The sequence below is a fragment of the Scyliorhinus canicula genome, chromosome 4 (assembly GCF_902713615.1).
Source record: "Scyliorhinus canicula chromosome 4, sScyCan1.1, whole genome shotgun sequence".
Taxonomy (NCBI): domain Eukaryota; kingdom Metazoa; phylum Chordata; class Chondrichthyes; order Carcharhiniformes; family Scyliorhinidae; genus Scyliorhinus; species Scyliorhinus canicula.
In genome coordinates, this window is record NC_052149.1 from 89910400 (window position 1) to 89929821 (window position 19422).

Consider the following 19422-nt stretch of genomic DNA (forward strand, 5'->3'; position numbering starts at 1 on the left):
GATTGTGGGCAAATTCAAGTCTCCTAGATGCTTTCACCACATCAACATGGAGAACCTACCCATTACCTACCGGAACTCTGGCAAAGCCTGGATGACAGCTTCCTTATTTGAGGAGTGGTTCTTCAAGTTCTTCGTACCCAGTGTCAGGGACCACCTTAGAGCCCGCAACTTACCGCAGAAGGCCACACTCCTACTGGACAACTGCTCAGCCCACCCTCAGGGAGATGTTCTCAAGACCAGGGATGGGCAGATCCAAGTGCTCTATCTCCCAAAGAACACCACCAGCAAGATCCAGCCATGTGATGCTGGCATCATTCAGACCTTCAAGTCTGTGTACAAAAAGGAACTGATCCTGGAAATAGACTCTCCTCTCACTGTCCCAGATTACCTGAAAGCCATCACCATCAAGGATGCCTGTTATCTGGCAGGGAAGGCCTGGGGAGCTGTGACAGAGAAGACCATCGCCAACTGCTGGAACAAGGCCCTAGGAGCAGCACTCCCACGACCCCAACATTACCCGGATGAAGAGGATTTCGTAGGCTTTACTGAAGCAGAGATCAGGGCAGCTGAGGAGAGGCTAGAGGACCAACTGGATGAGAACCTAACACTCCAGGATTGGGTGGACAGGTGGTCAGCAGCAGAGGACGACATGGCACCCGCAGAAACATTCACAGAGGAGGAGATCATCGACCAGGTCACCCAAGAGGAGGCAGAAGAAGAAGAACCCCAGCCCACAGTGGCAAAGAGCCACTCGGATGCCATCACGCACCTGAAGTGGCTCATAGCATACACAGAGCAGCAAGACTTCGACCCGATATACATCCTGCACCTGAAGAACCTCCAGAGACAAGCACAAGTCAAGATGAGGAAGGGGATGTGCCAGAGGAAACTCACAGACTTTTTAAAATGATTTTTAAAAATATGCTTGTAAGTACAATTTTAAGTATATTATTGTATGTATACTGTATATTATTGTATATATTTTAATAAATTTAAAACTTGATTTAAGACTTGAACGAACTTTGCTGTTTCTTATTTAAAACGCCCTTCCATTCAGCAATGTTCAGCACAGTCAGCGATGTTTCCTCTCGTTCATTCATTTTGATATCCGCCATCTTGGATATCCGCGGTTCGGTTACAACGCGGGTGGCTGTCTTGGACCCGAACACCCGCGTAATAACGGGGGACTACTGTATAGTGTGTTCAGACACAAAATGCTGAAGCAAAGCAAGATTCAACTCTATATTGAGGCTATATTTGAAGTGCAAATGTGCACAAGAACACAGGATCTCTATAAAACCAAAGTTTAAAAAAACAATAGGTCATCAAGACTTCAATGTCATTGCTTATATGAATTCAACTAAAATGTCCATACATTCAATTTAAACAAGTAAAATTCAATGAAACCTAAAAATTTCAAGTAGGAAACAACTGGTTGGTCCATCATATCTGCCCCTCACCGACTCTCACACTCATTCACTCCCGAGGGCCAAAAAAAAGGAAGAGTATTCTCGAAAATTCTTTTCTGATCCCCTCTTCCAATCAAAACCGTCCAGGATTCACAGGAAATGCAACAATTTTTTATGTATTTTACCATCTTTAATGGACTGAGTAAAAAATAAAGCTAAGTGTATGAAACAATAGTTTTGAGTACTGTGCATTCTACAGGATGTCTGTATCACTTCTCACCATTAAAAAAACAATGACACCTAATCCCCATAAATGTTGGTTTTAATGATCAATTGCAAAGAATCACCAACATACTTCAGTATAATTCTACGCATGTTAGCTTTTTCAAGTTTTCTGACTGAATACATCTTCAGGAATACTAATTTGGGATGCAAGTGTACAGAATTAACCCAAAATCAAAGCATTATCAGCTGCACATGCTTTGATATTGGGTTAATGCTGAAGAAATTTATCTGCTAGCTGCAATGCATATTTTAAGCACAGCAGTTTTCATCAACTCACTACATGGAATTTTATGCCTCTGACCATGACAGCTTTCTGGAAACTAATCTAATAGCTGCTATTCATTCATTGACAGGGATCCAGGAGAATGCTGATGTCAGTTTAAGAAATAATGTGCAGTTAAAGAGCACCTTTTATGACCTCAGGATATCCCAAAGAGTTTTGCAGCCAATTAAGATGTTTTGAGGAAGTGGTGTAGTACCTGTTGTAAGGAGGGAAAAGCACAGCAAAATACCGCAATTAGATATCTTGTGCAATGAATTAAGAACAGGAAGTGCTGGAAACACCCAGTAGACCTGGCAGTATTAATGGTTGAGAAAGTGTTTTGGCACCGGTTCTGTGATCTTTCATCATGATATTAGATGAGGTCAAGGACTCAAAATTATTTTTTATATTAATTTTTACAGGATGCGAGTGTCACTGGTTCGGCCAGCATTTATTGCCCATCCCTAGTTGCTCTTCAGAAGATGGTGGTGAGTTGTCTTCTTGAATTGCTGCAGTCCTCAAGGTGTAGGTACACCTGTTAGGGAGGGAGTTCCAGTATGTTGCCCCAGCGACAGTGAAGGAACGGTGATATATTTCCAAGTCAGGATGGTGAGTGACTTGGAGGGGAACCTCCAGGTGGTGGGGTTCCCAGGTAACTACTGCTCTTGTCCTTCTAGATGGTAGTGATTGTGGGTTTGGAAGGTGTTGTCTAAGGAACCTTGGTGAGTTACTGCAGTGCATCTTGTAGATGGTACACACAACTACCACTGTTCGTCGGTGGTGGAGGGTTTGAATGTTTGTGGAAGGGGGGCAATCAAGCAGGCTGTTTTGTCCTGGATGGCGTCGAGCTTCTTGAGTGTTGTTGGAGCTGCACTCATCCAGGCAGAAGGTGGACATGTTTGTTGGGGGGGGGGGGGGGGGGGGGGGGTCTCAGGAAGAGAGTTACTTGCAGTAAGATTCCTAGTCTTTGACCTGTCCTGATAGCCACAGTATTAATGTGGCTAGCCCAGTTCAGCTCTTAATCGATGGTAACCCCCAGGAAGTTGATTGTGGGGGATTTAGTGCTGGTAATGCCATTGAATATCAAGGGGCAGTGGTTAGATCCTCTCTTGTTGGAGATAGTCGTGTGTGGCACGAATGTAACTTGCCACTCGTCAGCCCAAGCTTGGATATTGTCCTTGTTTACTGTATTTGGACATGGACTGCTTCTTTATCTGAGGAGTCACAAACGGTGCTGAACATTGTACAGTCATCCGCAAACATCATACTTCTGACCTTATGATGGAAGTGAGGTCATTGATGAAGCAGCTGAAGATGGTTGGGCCTAGGAGACTACCCGGAGGAACTCCATGTCCTGGAGTTGAGATGATTGACCTCCAACCACCTTCCTTTGCGCCAGGTGTGACTCCAACCAGCGGAGAGTTTTCCCCCCAACTCCCATTGACTCCAGCTTAGCTAGGGCTCCATGTTACCATACTCCGTTAAAAGCTGCCTTGATGTCAAGGGCAGTCATTCTCACATCACCTCTTTCATTCAGCTCTTTTATCCATGTTTGAATCAAGGCTGTAATGAAGTCAGGAGCTGAGTGACCCCGGCGGAACCCAAACTAAGCGTCCGTGAGCGGGTTATTGCTGAGTGCAGGAGGGTTTCCGGACACGGTATGTAGATAGGCCAACGAGAGGCAAGGCCATATTGGATTTGGTACTGGGTAATGAACCAGGACAGGTGTTAGATTTGGAGGTAGGTGACCACTTTGGTGATAGTGACCACAATTCGATTACGTTTACTTTAGTGATGGAAAGGGATATGTATACACCGCAGGGCAAGAGTTATATCTGGGGGAAAGGCAATTATGATGCGATAAGGCAAGACTTAGGATGCATCGGATGGGGAGGGAAACTGCAGGGGATGGGCACAATTGAAATGTGGAGCTTGTTCAAGGAACAGCTACTGCGTGTCCTTGATAAGTATGTACCTGTCAGGCAGGGAGGAAGTGGTCGAGCGAGGGAACCGTGGTTTACTAAAGTAGTTGAAACACTTGTCAAGAGGAAGAAGGAGGCTTATGTAAAGATGAGACGTGAAGGTTCAGTTAGGGTGCTCGAGAGTTACAAGTTAGCTAGGAAGGACCTAAAGAGAGAGCTAAGAGGAGCCAGGAGGGGACATGAGAAGTCTTTGGCAGGTAGGATCAAGGATAACCCTAAAGCTTTCTATAGATATGTCAGGAATAAAAGAATGACTAGGGTAAGAGTAGGGCCAGTCAAGGACAGTAGTGGGAAGTTGTGCATGGAGTCAGAGGAGATAGGAGAGGTGCTAAATGAATATTTTTTGTCAGTATTCACGCAGGAAAAAGACAATGTTGTCGAGGAGAATATTGCGATACAGGCTACTAGAATAGTAGGGCTTGAGGTTCATAAGGAGGTGTTAGCAATTCTGAAAATAAATAAGTCCCCATGGCCAGATGGGATTTATCCTTGGATTCTCTGGGAAGCTAGGGAGGAGATTGCTGAGCCTTTGGCTTTGATCTTTATGTCATCATTGTCTACAGGAATAGTGCCAGAAGACTGGAGGATAGAAAATGTTGTCCCCTTGTTCAAGAAGGGGAGTAGAGTCAACCCCGGTAACTATAGACCAGTGAGCCTTACTTCTGTTGTGGGCAAAGTCTTGGAAAGGTTTATAAGAGATAGGACGTATAATCATCTGGAAAGGAATAATTTGATTAGAGATAGTCAACATGGTTTTGTGAAGGGTAGGTCGTGCCTCACAAACCTTATTGAGTTCTTTGAGAAGGTGACCAAACAGGTGGACGAGGGTAAAGCAGTTGATGTGGTGTATATGGATTTCAGGAAAGCGTTTGATAAGGTTCCCCACGGTAGGCTATTGCAGAAAATGCAGAGGCATGGGATTCAGGGTGATTTAGCAGTTTGGATCTGAAATTGGCTAGGTGGAAGAAGACAAAGGGTGGTGGTTGATGGGAAATGTTTAGCCTGCAGTCCAGTTACTAGTGGTGTACCACAAGGATCTGTTTTGGGACCACTGCTGTTTGTCATTTTTATAAATGACCTGGAGGAGGGCGTAGAAGGATGGGTGAGTAAATTTGCAGATGACACTAAAGTCGGTGGAGTTGTGGGCAGTGCGGAAGGATGTTGCAGATTACAGAAGGACATAGATAAGCTGCAGAGCTGGGCTGAGAGGTGGCAAATGGAGTTTAATGCAGAAAAATATGAGGTGATTCGTTTTGAAAGGAATAACAGGAAGACAGAGTACTGGGCTAATGGTAAGCTTCTTGGTAGTGTGGATGAGCAGAGATAACTCGTCCATGTACATAGATCCCTGAAAGTTGCCACCCAGGTTGAGAGGGTTGTTAAGAAGGTGTACGGTGTCGGTGTGTTAGCTTTTATTGGTAGAGGGATTGAGTTTCGGAGCCATGAGGTCATATTGCAGCTGTACAAAACTGTGGTGCGGCCGCATTTGTAGTATCGCGTGCAATTCTGGTCGCCGCATTATAGGAAGAATGTGAAAGCATTGGAAAGGGTGCAGAGGTGATTTACCAGGATGTTGCCTGGTACGGAGGGAAGATCTTATGAGGAAAGGCTGAGGGACTTGAGGCTTTTTTCGTGAGAGAGAAGTTTAAGAGGTGACTTAATTGAGGCATACAAGATGATCAGAGGATTAGATAGGGTGGACAGTGAGAGCCTTTTTCCTCGGATGGTGATGTCTAGCACGAGGGGACATAGCTTTAAATTGAAGGGAGATAGATATAGGACAGATGTCAGAGGTAGGTTCGTGACTCAGAGTAGTACGGGCGTGGAATGCCCTGCCTGCAACAGTAGTGGACTCGCCAACACTAAGGGCATTCAAATGGTCATTGGATAAACATATGGATGATAAGGGAAGAGTGTAGATGGGCCTTAGAGTTGTTTCACAGGTCGGCGCAACATTGAGGGCCGAAGGGCCTGTATTGCGCTGTAATGTTCTATGTGCTGCTTGATAGCACTGTTGATGACTCCTTCCATCACTTCGCTGATGATGGAGAGTAGACTGATGGGGCGGTAATTGGCTGGGCTGGATTTGAAAATGAAAATCGCTTATTGTCACGAGTAGGCTTCAAGAAGTTACTGTGAAAATCCCCCAGTCGCCACATTCCGGCGCCTGCCTTGGTCTGCTTTAAAAGCCAGCGATTTAGCCCAGTGTGCTAAACCAGCCCCTATGGATTTGTCCTGTTTCTTGTGTAAAGGACACACCTGGTCAACTTTCTACATTGCCGGGTAGATGCCAGTGTTGTAGCTGTACTGGATCAGCTTGACGAGGGGTGCGGCAAGTTCTGGAGCAAAAATCTTCAGTATGATTGCCGGGATATTGTCAGGGACCATAGCCTTTGTAGTATCCAGTGCCTTCAGCCGTTCTTTGATATCACGTGGAGTGAATTGTATTGGCTGAAGACTGACATCTGCGATTCTGGTGACCTTTGGAGGAAATGTTAACTCTCGGCTCTTACTCCAAAGATACTGCCAGACCTACTGAGATTTTAAAAATAAATTTAGAATACCCAATTATATACCGCCCCAGACTTACTGAGTGTTTCCAGCATTTTCTGTTTTAATTTTACTTCCAGCATTACTTGAGGGATAAATAATGGGCTGGACAGGGGCAAAACGTTCCTGCTTTTGAACAGCACCGCCAAATCTTTATGTCCACTTAACTGGATAGATGGGCCCTCATTCTATATTTCATCAAAGTCACCTTCAACATTGCAGCACTTCCTCAGCAGCCACCTAGATTATGGGCTCAAGTCTCTGGTAAGGAGAAAACCACAGTCTTTCAATTCAATGAGAGTGCTCCCATTGAGCCCACAGCTGTCTGTAGAGAAACTCAGGCGGGAATTTGCTTGCTTTGACTCTTATACATGTCTATTTCTGGGATTGTTTTATTTTTCAGGACTGAACAGTTTGTGGGAACAGCAAGCCCAGCAGAGAAAGCATGGTGCATGTATGCATCTGGGGCAGGGGAGAAAGGAGAAAGAGAGACATATGCAAACCAAAACTGAGAAATAGAAGTGGAGGGCAGAAAGTTAAAATCTTAAATTTTACGTACTTATTGCACTGAGCACCAACTATCTCACACACCAGGTAACGTTTTCATGGCTACATCTGCTTAAATGATAATTATCCATCAAATTTATTGTAATACAGAAAAAAATAATTTGCATAATTCTGATTCCAAAAGGATAAACTTTCAGCTCTGGCCTTCAAACTCTGCTACAAGGACCAATACTTTTTAAACATATATCATAACCATGGTCATGATGTCTTTATTGTTTTATAGCAAGTCATTAATATTTTTACCAAAATCACACTGTTGTTCACCAAGTGTAGCTATTTCCCCTTATACTGAAGGAGCTGGAAGATGCACAGAGGCACTAATAGGCCACCAATGTTGAGAGAGAGTGTAATTCTAGTAAGCCCCCATCATAAAATTGACATAGGAATTTATAATGTGAAAAAACAAAAAGGTGACAATGGATGCAAGGCTTTATGGGAAGGATGTGCATGACATGGACGGTTATTAAATATGTGGATTAGATATCAATTTATAGATTCATCATGAAAGAAATTCCATTTGTTCCATGCCATCATTGAAAACAATATAGTGAAATTTGTAACTTAGACATATTAAAGAATTGGCATCATTTGCCCCCTTTTGTGTGTGCAGGTTCCTCATTTTCAAATGGGTCACAAAAGAAAAATCATAAATATCCAAACTAACCGAGATTAAAGTCAGTGACAACAATGTTAAGAATCCCCCTCCCACACTAGCATCCAGGTATGTTCATGCAACAGTTTTGCACTCTAAGCTGCTCAATCTTGGAATAGAGTGCAATTTCAGTCATGAACAGTGTTTCTCAGTTCTACCTACCAACAGGAGGGCAGGAACAGGATGAACAAGGGGGCTTGGTACATTGAAGACCGTCCTTAGTTTGCAATTATCAAGCATCCCTGGTTTCAGACTGCTTCTTGCAGATTTTATCATGCAAGTTATTTGGGTTCTTCAACAAGCATTTATTTATGTAGGTTTTGTTGTACTTCCCAATCAGTAAACCACAAGGGAACAGTTTTAAGCACCGTTAAATGGATCTTAGCATTTCAGAAGCAGGGTTTTTGCTAGTTATAAATTATAATATCAAGTCATTTCAATTTCTGAAAAGATTACCATTTTTAACTTTATAATATCACTAAATTACTTTAATAGTATAGATTAGTGATAGGTTTTAGTAGATATTACATAGTGCAAGTAGTAAAGCAAATTGAGCACATAAAATGTGATTAACTCTTTCTGTGTCAAGTACTTCTGGCAAATATATTTGCAAATTTTGAAATAATACTTTTATTTCCATAACGCCATTGTCCATTGATCCTACCATATAATGGTTAGTGCTCCCAAATGCTATGAAAACACCAAACTCAATCACTGGTTATTACCTGTACATATGAACTAGCATTCCATAATTAGTCTGTATATTTAAATAAGATCCAGTCTACACAATGAAACATGAAAGCAGTGGGTCATATTATTTTACAGAGCGACATTGTAAACACTTTGAAAGAAACCTGCCTCATTAGCATACTATCACAACTGAAGACAGAGGCAGTCATGGGAAAAATAATTAACCTAACGGTTGCTTTCAAAGAACAAAGTAATGGAATTAACACTTCAACAAGACATACCTTTACAATGTACAGCAATAGCCCCTTCTTCATTTTCACATATCGTCAAAAACCTTTTCACTATGGAATCATTTGGTGTGCTTCCATCAACAAAGAAAAGGTCGTAGTGTTCAAACCCAGCATCAGTGAAACGTTTAGCATCATAAATTTTCTTGTTAAGTCTTATGATTGTGGTAACACCATGTTTCCTGAAGTATGGAAAATATGCTTCTGGTGCATGAAGAGGGTAACCTAAGGGTTATTTAAAAATAACCCAAGTTAATTCAAATGCAAAAAAGTTGATCAAACCCCTTTATAATCACATTGTGCAAGACCATGGAATTTTTTCCACATCCTGAAAAAGCACTCCATGCCTTCTTTCTATTAAATTGTTGAATTGATCTTCAGTGGAGTTGCCAGTGTTAAGAGGAATGTTTTTCCAATTAGCAGATTAGAATAAGCACCAAAAATACAGAAGGGGATGTTCCCAGGAGAATATTGAAAGCTCTGCTTACTATAAATGCAAGGGTCACCATCCCTCAACATTAAAGATATATTTATTTGGATAACGTTCTTCTGTATATCAGAAGCAATTCCACAGTGCCCAGGCATTACCACCAATATAACAAGTGGCAATATCCACCCATTGTAAATACAATAGGTATAAACAGTGCAGTGAATTTGCATCCCATTGCAGAAAATTGGGAAATTAAATTCAATAAACTTTTAATTCATAGGCTGGCAGCAAACAAATATTTAAGTCACTGGTTCATAAATGCCTAAATTGTTCCCTGATGTCCTTCATGAAAAGAAACCTCCCATCATTTGGCCAACAAGATATTCTAGTCCGAAACCATGTGATTGGCTCAATGCCCTCTGAGTAGCCTGGCAAGCCACTCAAACAAAAACACTCAAGAAACTGGTCCACCATGTTCCTGGGCATAATACAGTCGTCTTGCCTGCAACCATGTACTGCATGCACCTAGGCATTGGTGCTCATAAACCATTTATAACTATCACCATGATCAGTCAATTTTGGTTGGGATCAGGTAGGAGGATAATGAGGAGACTGGCGACCAGGCCTAGTCACACTAACTTAGTCCATGCACTGCAGAATGATTTTCAATTCATGTTGAAAAAACAAATTAAAAATTACCTTTCCTTTATCTACAGTTCCCAAAAATTTGTGCACCAACTATTGGTTAAATTCTACACAACAGTATTTTTAACCAAGAGAAAATGGATGGCAGAAATACACTTAAAAGCACAAGTACAATTTCCCCTAAAGTGTCAAATTTCCCTGCATATACTTTCATAAGATACACACTTTAAAGACAACTAGATGAAACAAACTTTAACATAACACGAATGGAAACAGATTCTTTTAGAATACCTATGCAGCAGTGCCACCTGGTGCCAGAAAGTCAAGTTCAAAACTGACTAAATAAAAGTGGTTTCTGTCATAAATATAAACTTGAATACCTTCAGAAAACTGTCAGTTTTTGAACAATTACAACAAGAATAACAAATCGACAAATTTCACGGCCTCATTAAACAGGAACTAGCACATAGATTTTGAATTTTAATCACAGAAAGTAGCAAAAGTGGAATGCTTGCCTAAACCCAAAACCCATGAAACAAGACAAACTAAAACTCATCGCAATGTTTTCACCTTAAGCAATCGGATCATCACATATTGCATCCGAATCCCGGTGGGGGAAGGTGTCTGGAGGAGCATTCCCCGCAATTTATGGTGCTCACCCGGAGTGGGGCAAGGGAAAAGGCTGCAGCAGCTCCCCAAGAAAAGCGGGGGAAGAAGGACAAAATGGCGGCCGGCGGAACACCCGAGGACTGGTGGAAGTGGGCGCAGGAGCAGCAAGCTTCTCTTCTGCGCTGTTTTGCGGAGCTGAAGGCCGAGTTGCTGGACTCCCTGAATGCAACTTCCAACAGGCTGCTCCAGGAGGTGTCCATTCGGGAGTTGCAGCAGCAGGCCGCTGAGCGGGAGGAGGAGGCAGTGGTCCTCATGGGGAAAGTGGAGTTGCACGAGGCACTTCACAAAAAGTGGCAAGGCCGCTTGGAGGAGCTGGACGTTCACACGAGGCAAAATAATTTGAGGATCCTGGGCATGGCGGAGGGGTCAGATCTTCCGTCTTATGTGACCACGATGTTGAGCTCGTTGATGGGAGCGGGGTCCTTCCATTTGCCCCTGGAGCTTGAGGGAGCCCACAGAGTGCTGGCCAGGAGGCCCAAGACAAATGAACCCCCGCGGGCGGTGCTGGTGCGGTTCCATCGATTTAGTGACCGGGAGTGTGTGCTGCGCTGGGCCAAGAAAGAGAGGAGCAGCAAGTGGGAGAATTCGGTAGTACGAATCTACCAGGACTGGAGTGCGGAGGTGGCTAAGCGGAGGGCCGGGTTCAACCGGACGAAGGCGGTGCTGCATGCCAGGCAGGTTAAATTTGGAATGCTGCAGCCTACGCGTCTGTGGGTGACATATAAGGACCGGCACCACTACTTCAAGTCCCCGGAAGAGGCGTGGGCCTTTGTACAGGCGGAGAAGCTGGACTCGAACTAGGGTCTGGGGGCACACTATGGCCGTTGCTGTTTTGCAATTTTGACATGTGTTTTTTATGCTGGGTTTTTTTTTTGCTCTGTTTCCGGGTGGGTCTGTCTGTTGGGTATGGTTGTGGGTTATGTGGGGGTTTGTGTTTTTTATGTTCCCTTCTATACGGGGCTGGGGGTTGGGGTGAAACTGGATTTTGGGGAGCTGCGTCAGAATGGTGGGGTGTGGCAGTATGAAAGCGCAAGCTTTCCTCTGGTTACCCGCGCTGCGGGGCAGGGGGGGTGGAGCTGGCATTGGGGGCGTGGCCTCTACTGGTTTTCTTTCCCGCGCTGAAGCGGTGCCAAGGAGGTGTGGCAAGAGGGGGATGGCCCCATGCCGGGAGGGGATGGGCTTTGGCGGGAGCTGCCAGGGTCAGCAGACTCACGGAAGTACCATGGAGGGTGCGTCGCGGCTAGGTGGGGTCCTAGCCTTTTGGGAGGGGGGGGGGGGGATACCGGGTTGCTGCTGGAATGGCTAGGAAGGAGCTGGTGTAGGCCGGGTGGGGTGGGGGGGGGGGGGGGGGGGGGGGGGTGGGGGGGTGGAGGGGGTGGAGGAGAGGCATTATCGCCATGGGGAACAGGTCGGGCGGGGCATGCTGGCCTGGGGCGAGCAGTCGATAAACTATGGCTAGCCAGCGGGGGAGGGGGGTGGGTTGCCCTCTGATCCGGCTGATCACCTGGAACGTGAGGGGGCTGAATGGGCTGGTTAAAAGAACTAGGGTATTTTCTCATCTGAAGGGGCTGAAGGCAGACGTGGCTATGATCCAGGAGACCCACTTGAAGGTGGCGGACCAGGTTCGTCTGAGGAAGGGGTGGGTGGGGCAGGTTTTTCACTCAGGATTGGACGCGATTCTGGTGGGGAAGAGGGTGGCGTTCGAGGTGGCTGAGGTGGTGTTGAACAAGGAGGGCAGATATATTATGGTGAAGGGTAGGCTGCAGGGAGAGAAGGTGGTGCTGGTTAATGTATATGCCCCGAATTGGGATGATGCTGGCTTCATGAGGCGCTTGTTGGGCTGCATTCCGGACCTGGAGGCAGGGGGCCTGATCATGGGGGGAGACTTTAACACAGTGCTGAATCCCCCACTGGACCGGTCCAGTTCAAGGACAGGTAGGAGACCGGCGGCAGCCAAAGTGCTGAGGGGGTTTATGGACCAGATGGGAGGGGCAGATCCCTGGAGGTTTGGGAGGCCGAGGGCGCGGGAGTATTCCTTTTTCTCTCATGTCCATAGGGTTTATTCCCGAATAGATTTTTTTGTCCTGAGCAGGGGATTGATCCCGAAGGTGTAGGATGCCGAGTATTCGGCCATAGCAATTTCAGACCATGCTCCGCACTGGGTTGATCTGGAGATGGGGGAGGCGCGGGACCAGCGCCCGCTATGGCGCCTGGATGTGGGGATGCTGGCTGATGTGTGTAGGAGGGTCCGGGGAAGTATTGAGTGGTATCTTGATACCAACGACACGGGGGAGGTCTGGGTGGGGATGGTCTGGGAGGCTCTGAAAGCAGTGATCCGGGGGGAGCTGATCTCCATCCGGGCCCATAGGGAAAGGAGGGAGAGGAAGGAGAGGGAGAGACTGGTGGGGGAGCTCCTGGATGTGGATAGGAGGTACGCGGAGGCACCGGAGGAGGGGTTGCTGGGGGAACGGCGTAGTTTGCAGGCCAAGTTCGACTTGTTGACCACCAGAAAGGCGGAGACAAAGTGGAGGAGGGCGAAGGGCGCGGTATACGAGTATGGGGAGAAGGCAAGCAGGATGTTGGCGCATCAGCTCCGTAGGCGAGATGCGGCTAGGGAAATTGGTGGAGTGACGGATAAGGGTGGGAATGGTAGAAGGGCTGGGGGCGCCGATAGAGTTGGGGGAGCTAGTCAGGGGGATTGGTCAAATGCAGTCAGGTAAGGCGCCGGATGGGTTCCAGGTGGAATTTTATAAAAAGTATGCGGATCTGGTGGGCCCCCTGTTAGTGCGAGCCTTCAATGAGGCATGGGAGGGGGGGGGCTTTGCCCCCGACGATGTCGCGGGCGCTGATCTCTCTGATCCTGAAGCGGGATAAGGACCCCTTGCAGTGTGGATCATACAGGCCTATCTTGCTCCTCAATGTTGACGCTAAGTTGCTGGCGAAGATCCTGGCCACCAGGATAGAGGACTGTGTGCCAGGGGTGATACACGAGGATCAGACAGGATTTGTCAAGGGACGGCAGCTCAACCCGAATGTGCGGAGATTGCGAAATGTTATTATGATACTGGCGGTGGAGGGGGAGGCGGAGATCGTGGTGGCGCTGGATGCAGAGAAAGCGTTTGATAGAGTTGAGTGGGGGTACCTGTGGGAGGTGCTGGAGTGGTTCGGATTCGGGGAGGGGTTCATCAAATGGGTGAGGAATCATAGAGGAAATATTATCCACTCTGAACTCGACTATGGTAATTCAAGGTTGTTTAATTTTGTTTTACGAGGCTCCGATGGCGAGTGTAGTTACAAATGGAAGGAGATCGGAGTACTTTAGGCTCTACCGTGGGACCAGGCAGGGGTGCCCCCTGTCCCCCTTGCTCTTTGCGTTGGCGATTGAACCTCTGGCTATGGCGTTGAGGGAGTCAGGGAGGTGGAGGGGTCTGGTGCGGGGTGGGGAGGAACACCGGGTATCGCTGTATGCGGACGACCTGCTGTTGTATGTGGCGGACCCAGAAGGGGGAATGCCGGGGGTGATGGAGGTGTTAGCGGAGTTTGGGGGCTTCTCGGGCTATAAGTTAAATTTAGGCAAGAGTGAGGTATTTGTAGTACACCCGGGTGATCAGGAGGAGGGAATTGGGAGGCTCCCGTTTAAGAGGGCAGTGAAGAGTTTCAGATACCTGGGGGTACAGGTGGCCAGGAGTTGGGGGACTCTCCATAAGCTTAATTTTACCAGGCTGGTGGAGCAGATGGAGGAGGAATTTAAAAGGTGGGACATGGTGCCGCTATCGTTGGCGGGTAGAGTGCAGTCCGTCAAAATGACGGTTCTCCCGAGGTTCCTGTTCCTTTTTCAGTGTTTGCCCATCTTTATCCCTAGGGCCTTTTTTAGGAGGGTGACTAGCAGCATCATGAGCTTGGTTTGGGTGCATGGGACCCCAAGGGTGAAGAGGGTCTTCTTGGAGTGGGGTAGAGATGGGTGGGGGGGGGGGGGGGGCTGGCGTTACCCAATCTCTCGGGGTATTATTGGGCGGCCAATGTGTCGATGATGCGCAGGTAGGTGAGCTACCCTCAAGATTTGGGGGCAGTGGAGGCGACATAGGGGAGAGGTGGGGGGCTCGATGGAGGCTCCATTAAGGGGGAACCATCGGTTCGTCCCGGGGAACATTGATGGGGGATTCCAGTGTTGGCACAGAGCGGGCATCAGACAGCTGAGGGACCTGTTCATTGATGGGAGGTTTGCGAGCCTGGGGGAGTTGGAGGAGAAATTTGGGCTCCCCCGGGGAACATGTTCAGGTATCTGCAGGTAAAGGCGTTTGCTAGGCAGCAGGTGGAGGGATTCCCTTCGCTTCCCGCGAGGGGGGTGAGCGACAGCGTGCTTTCGGGGGTCTGGGTCGGAGAGGGGAAGATATCAGATATCTACAAGGTTATGCAGGAGGTGGGGGAGGTGTCAGTAGAGGAGCTGAAAGCTAAGTGGGAGGGGGAACTGGGGGAACAGATCGAAGACGGGACATTGGCTGATGCCCTGGAGAGGGTTAACTCTTCCTCCTCATGTGCGCGGCTTAGCCTCATCCAATTCAAGGTGCTGCACCGGGCCCACATGTCCCGGTCTAGGATGAGTAGGTTCTTTGGGGGAGAAGACAGGTGTGTCAGGTGTTCGGGGAGTCCAGCGAACCATGCCCATATGTTCTGGGCATGCCCGGCACTGGAGGAGTTCTGGAAGGGGGTGGCGAGGACGGTGTCGAGGGTGGTAGGATCCAGGGTCAAGCCAGGCTGGGGACTCACGATGTTTGGGGTTGGGGTGGAGCCGGGAGTGCAGGAGGCGAAAGAGGCTGGCCTTTGCGTCCCTAGTAGCCCGGCGGAGGATCTTGCTACAATGGAAGGATGCGAGGCCCCCAAGAGACGAGACCTGGATCAATGACATGGCGGGTTTTATTAAGCTAGAGAAGGTCAAATTCGCCCAGAGAGGACCGGTACAAGGGTTCGTTAGGCGGTGGCAACCTTTCCTCAACTTTCTGGCTCAACGATAGGGTACTGGGACAGCAGCAGCAGCAACCCGGGGGGGGAAGGGGGGGATGGGGAACGATGATTATGTTTGTTTATTTAATTTTAATTTATTTTTAAGTTCTCTTGTTGTTCACTGGGTTTGTGGGGGGGGGGGGGGGGGGGGGGGGGGGGGGGGGGAATGGGGGATGTGATACATGCGTTGATACGGTCTTGGGGGTGTTACAGTTATTATGGGGTTATTTTGTTGCATTTCATTATTTGTTGTTATATTTTCTGTAAAAAATTCCAATAAAAATTATTTTTTTTTAAAAACATATTGCATCCGAGTCAACATAAAATCTAGCCTTTTGAATATTCCATATCTCCTCAACATTTGTGACCTGCACACATTACACAGCTTTACAAAAATACACAAAAAGCTAATGAATATGAAACATGTTTTTAAAGAATTGACTTGTTCAAATTTGAACAGCACCCACTAGTTTGCAGTAAATATAACATTTACAGTTTGTTCATGGATTATTGCAACAACAAAAATTGCTGATTGGAAAATATTTTCCTCACCATTTTCAACTTTGCTTTTTGGATGGGGTCCACTGAAAGCCAGAAACTTGCCACTGATGATCCAGTTAATATCACCATTTTCTACACGCTGCAGAGAAGAAATTCTCATCACGAACAAGGCTTAGGTCATGTCACTTAGAAACTTAAAGTTCTCAGTGTTGCATTTGAGAAACACATCCAGTGGAAGGCACGCATATACGTACTATGGGAATACTGACTTCGACATTCAGCAGCCAGAATGATTAGCTACTCCAGTTTTATGACTTCCACAGAATTTTTGATCGATGATATACTGTTCAGAGGAACGGCATTGTTGGGAGGTAAGTGGAAGACATGAGGTCTAGAACACATTAGTATGTCAAGATGGGCCACACCCAAAGGAGTTCTATACATGCCCCAAGAATAGGTTGGGAGACCATCCAGAGAGAAGGTTGTTCCGTTATACACTTGTCCCCTTCGACAAATTACATCCACCATTCAGTTGACATTTCAAACAAATTTGAAGTACATTAATTCTCCACAGGAAAAAAAGCTACAATTAATCAAAGTACACCAAATGGGGTAAAACTTACCTCATAGTGTTCATATTCATCCACATCAAATTTTTCAAAATTAAGAAATCCATGTTGGAGGGCCTGAAAAATAATTAACAATCATTATACATATATTAAAATGTTAAACGGAAGTCAAGAAAGAATATAGCTACATAAATCTAAAAGCATTCTGTGTACTGAGCAAAGTATACTGCCTCATCAACTCAAACTTATTAAAAAGGCATGTATTACCTATCTAGTTTGACTCATTTTTATGTGAATAATACGCATCTTTCACACACAAATGGGAGAACATCCCAGTTTGAAAAGGAAAAAACACTGAGCACTAAATGAAATTTGAAATACATAGTTGCACAATTAATTGTATGTCGTGGCAGTAAGAGAACAAAGATTTACACTTTAAACCAATGAACAATTATAGGACTTTTAATAAAACTCAATATATGACATCTGGCTTATTGCAAGGCTTTGGTAGAATCTAGAATATGGTGTCCAGTTTTGTTCTTCCTAGTAGGGTGGGATATCATGGCCCTAAAGAAAGTTCAGAAGAAAAGCATGAGAACTGAACAAAGCTTAGAGCCAGAGGACCATCAGGATAAGATCAGGAAAATAAAATTTCAGTTCAAAAAGTTCTATACTCAGAGAGAAAAAAATGGTACTGGTATTCTGTTATCAGCTTACATCTACCCCTGGGCTGCTTACAAAATGCCTATTTATAACCAATCATTGCCTCTTTCTGAGTCCAAGTTACTTAATTCATGAGAAACAAAAAAAGCTGCCCATGCCTGAAGTCACTTACCTGATTGATTGCATGTAAACAATCGAGAATGGTTAGGTGATAGGTGGAGTTTCCAAAGGAGGCATCCCTATAAAATAAAAGAAAACTCAGAAAAATTCTTATAAGACATCAATTTACTGCAGAAACAGTTGGGACTTAAAAATGGTTGTCAAGTAGCTCAGATATAGTCAAGAACATGGCAGCACAATGGCACAGTGGTTAGCATTGCTGCCTCACAGAGCAGAGGTCCCAGGTTTGAATCCTAGCCCTGGGCCACTGTCCGTGTGGAGTTTGCATTCTCTCCGTGTTTGCCCCGCCCCCCCCCCCCCCCCCCCCCCCAAAAACCCAAAGATGTGCAGTGTATGTGGATTGGCCACGCTAAATTGCCCTATAATTGGAAATAAATTAATAAAAATTAAAAATACAAAAAAGAAAGTGCACGTTTGGACCAAAAGTTTATTTAGCTTATTCATTATCAGTCATAAAATTCAAAATGTTAACAGCAATGCATCATACAAATCATTGAATTCTATGTGTTGTCCTGGTGACTCAAGTAGGCAAATGCAATACAGGGTTCAGCAAGAATCGAAACAGACCATAAATGTCTCAGGTTCAAAACAATTCAGTTTAGTCAGCTGATCATGGATAGAACTGTCGGGATACGGCAATAATCAGTTGGGATTCCCTGATCACTATCCAATGAGCCCTTCTGGATAACAGACATGCGTCAATCTAGAGCGATAATAGGATTAGACTAAAGTAGCAATGCTTTACACAAATGCCTCTTCAACTGCCAATGTCCAGCCACATGCGAAAAATGCCCAAAGTACTAAAAGACTTCCAGTTCTCATGATACTTTCTCTCTGAGGCATGACATTCAGGAGAAAAAGAGGACAGAAGAAAAAAATTGGAAAATGGAAAGAATTTTTTAATGCAAAATTAAATTTCAATATAACTAAAGCCACAAAATAGAAGGAAAATACTGCGGATGTGAGAAATCTGAAATAAAAACAAAAGTGCATTCGAGACCGATCTAGATGCAAGGCTACATGAGCAACCCAATGGGAAATCAGGGTAGTTCCTATCCTTTAAAGTACAGTTTGCACTATGGCTAAAGTTTACACAAGTTACTTTAAGACAAACATTTTGCTTCAGATTAACAGTTTGGTTTTAAATCACAGTCATCATTGCCAGAGGTAAACAATTAGAATATACATTCATTATAGCATTAAATTTTCAATGGTTGGAAAACTGATTTAAAAAATTAAAAAGCTCTTGATATTTTCAAAAAATCTTACTAAAATCTGAATTTGCGTTTTCACATTTTCAGTTTAGCTCAGGCAGGGTTGCTAATCTTTTTCTCTTGGTAACATCCTCAATTATTTTAGGATCATCGAACCCCAACTTTTGCCATAAGTTTATTACAGGGCAAGAAGAGGAAGCAGGCCCCCCAAGTCTACCTCAGCCAGAAGGAGGATTGAACTCAACATTGTTGCATTATACTGAACCCCACGTTAGTTGTCCAGTCAACTGAGCTAGCCAGCCTCTGCCCCGCACGCACGCTAACTCACGACAATACTGCATAACAAGATTACGGATGATTTCTTCAAACTCTGAAAACTGTTTGTGATATCCTGTTCTCCCTAATATTAGAAATCAACTAAGGCAGTGTTTTTACAATTTTTTTCCCCCGGGCACCCACTTTTACAGAAGAGCTGAACTTCGCGCCCATGCCACACCCATTTTCACTCACCGTTAATGCGACAGGTGAGCCTGCTTGGTCCTACAATCTCACTTGCTTTATCACTCACTGTTACATTTTTGCTAAGGACTTCAGCTGATTATTTAATTTCTCGCTGCATCCTTTCAAAAAAAATTGAAGAGGTTTGTCCTCGAACTTGCCATGCTTCGTCTTCAAATGCCTTTGAAGTTTGAGGGTTTTAAACTTATTCACCAGTACTTACTTGCATATAACACACATATTTACAGCCTGATTTTCATTGGCACAATTAACAAAGTCATACTTCAAGAAATCATCTTTATACTGCTTAGCTCCCGTTTTCAGTTTCTTCTTAGTATGCTGTTAACCGGAAGCTCTGGGTCTCTGTA

At 45.3% G+C, this 19422-nt stretch overlaps 1 protein-coding gene across 6 annotated transcripts in view; it reads right to left on the minus strand.

The window, feature by feature from the left end:
* Positions 1 to 19422, minus strand: part of LOC119964781 (dual specificity protein phosphatase CDC14A-like) — a 274575-nt gene that overhangs the window by 132878 nt on the left and 122275 nt on the right. For all 6 annotated transcript variants that reach the window (XM_038794759.1, XM_038794760.1, XM_038794755.1 and 3 more), the window contains 4 exons: positions 17335 to 17401; positions 16554 to 16616; positions 15982 to 16069; positions 8679 to 8909 (listed from right to left, as the gene is read on the minus strand). In XM_038794759.1, coding sequence (XP_038650687.1) covers positions 8679 to 8909; positions 15982 to 16069; positions 16554 to 16616; positions 17335 to 17401 — 449 coding nt within the window. The remainder of the gene's footprint in view (positions 1 to 8678; positions 8910 to 15981; positions 16070 to 16553; positions 16617 to 17334; positions 17402 to 19422) is intronic.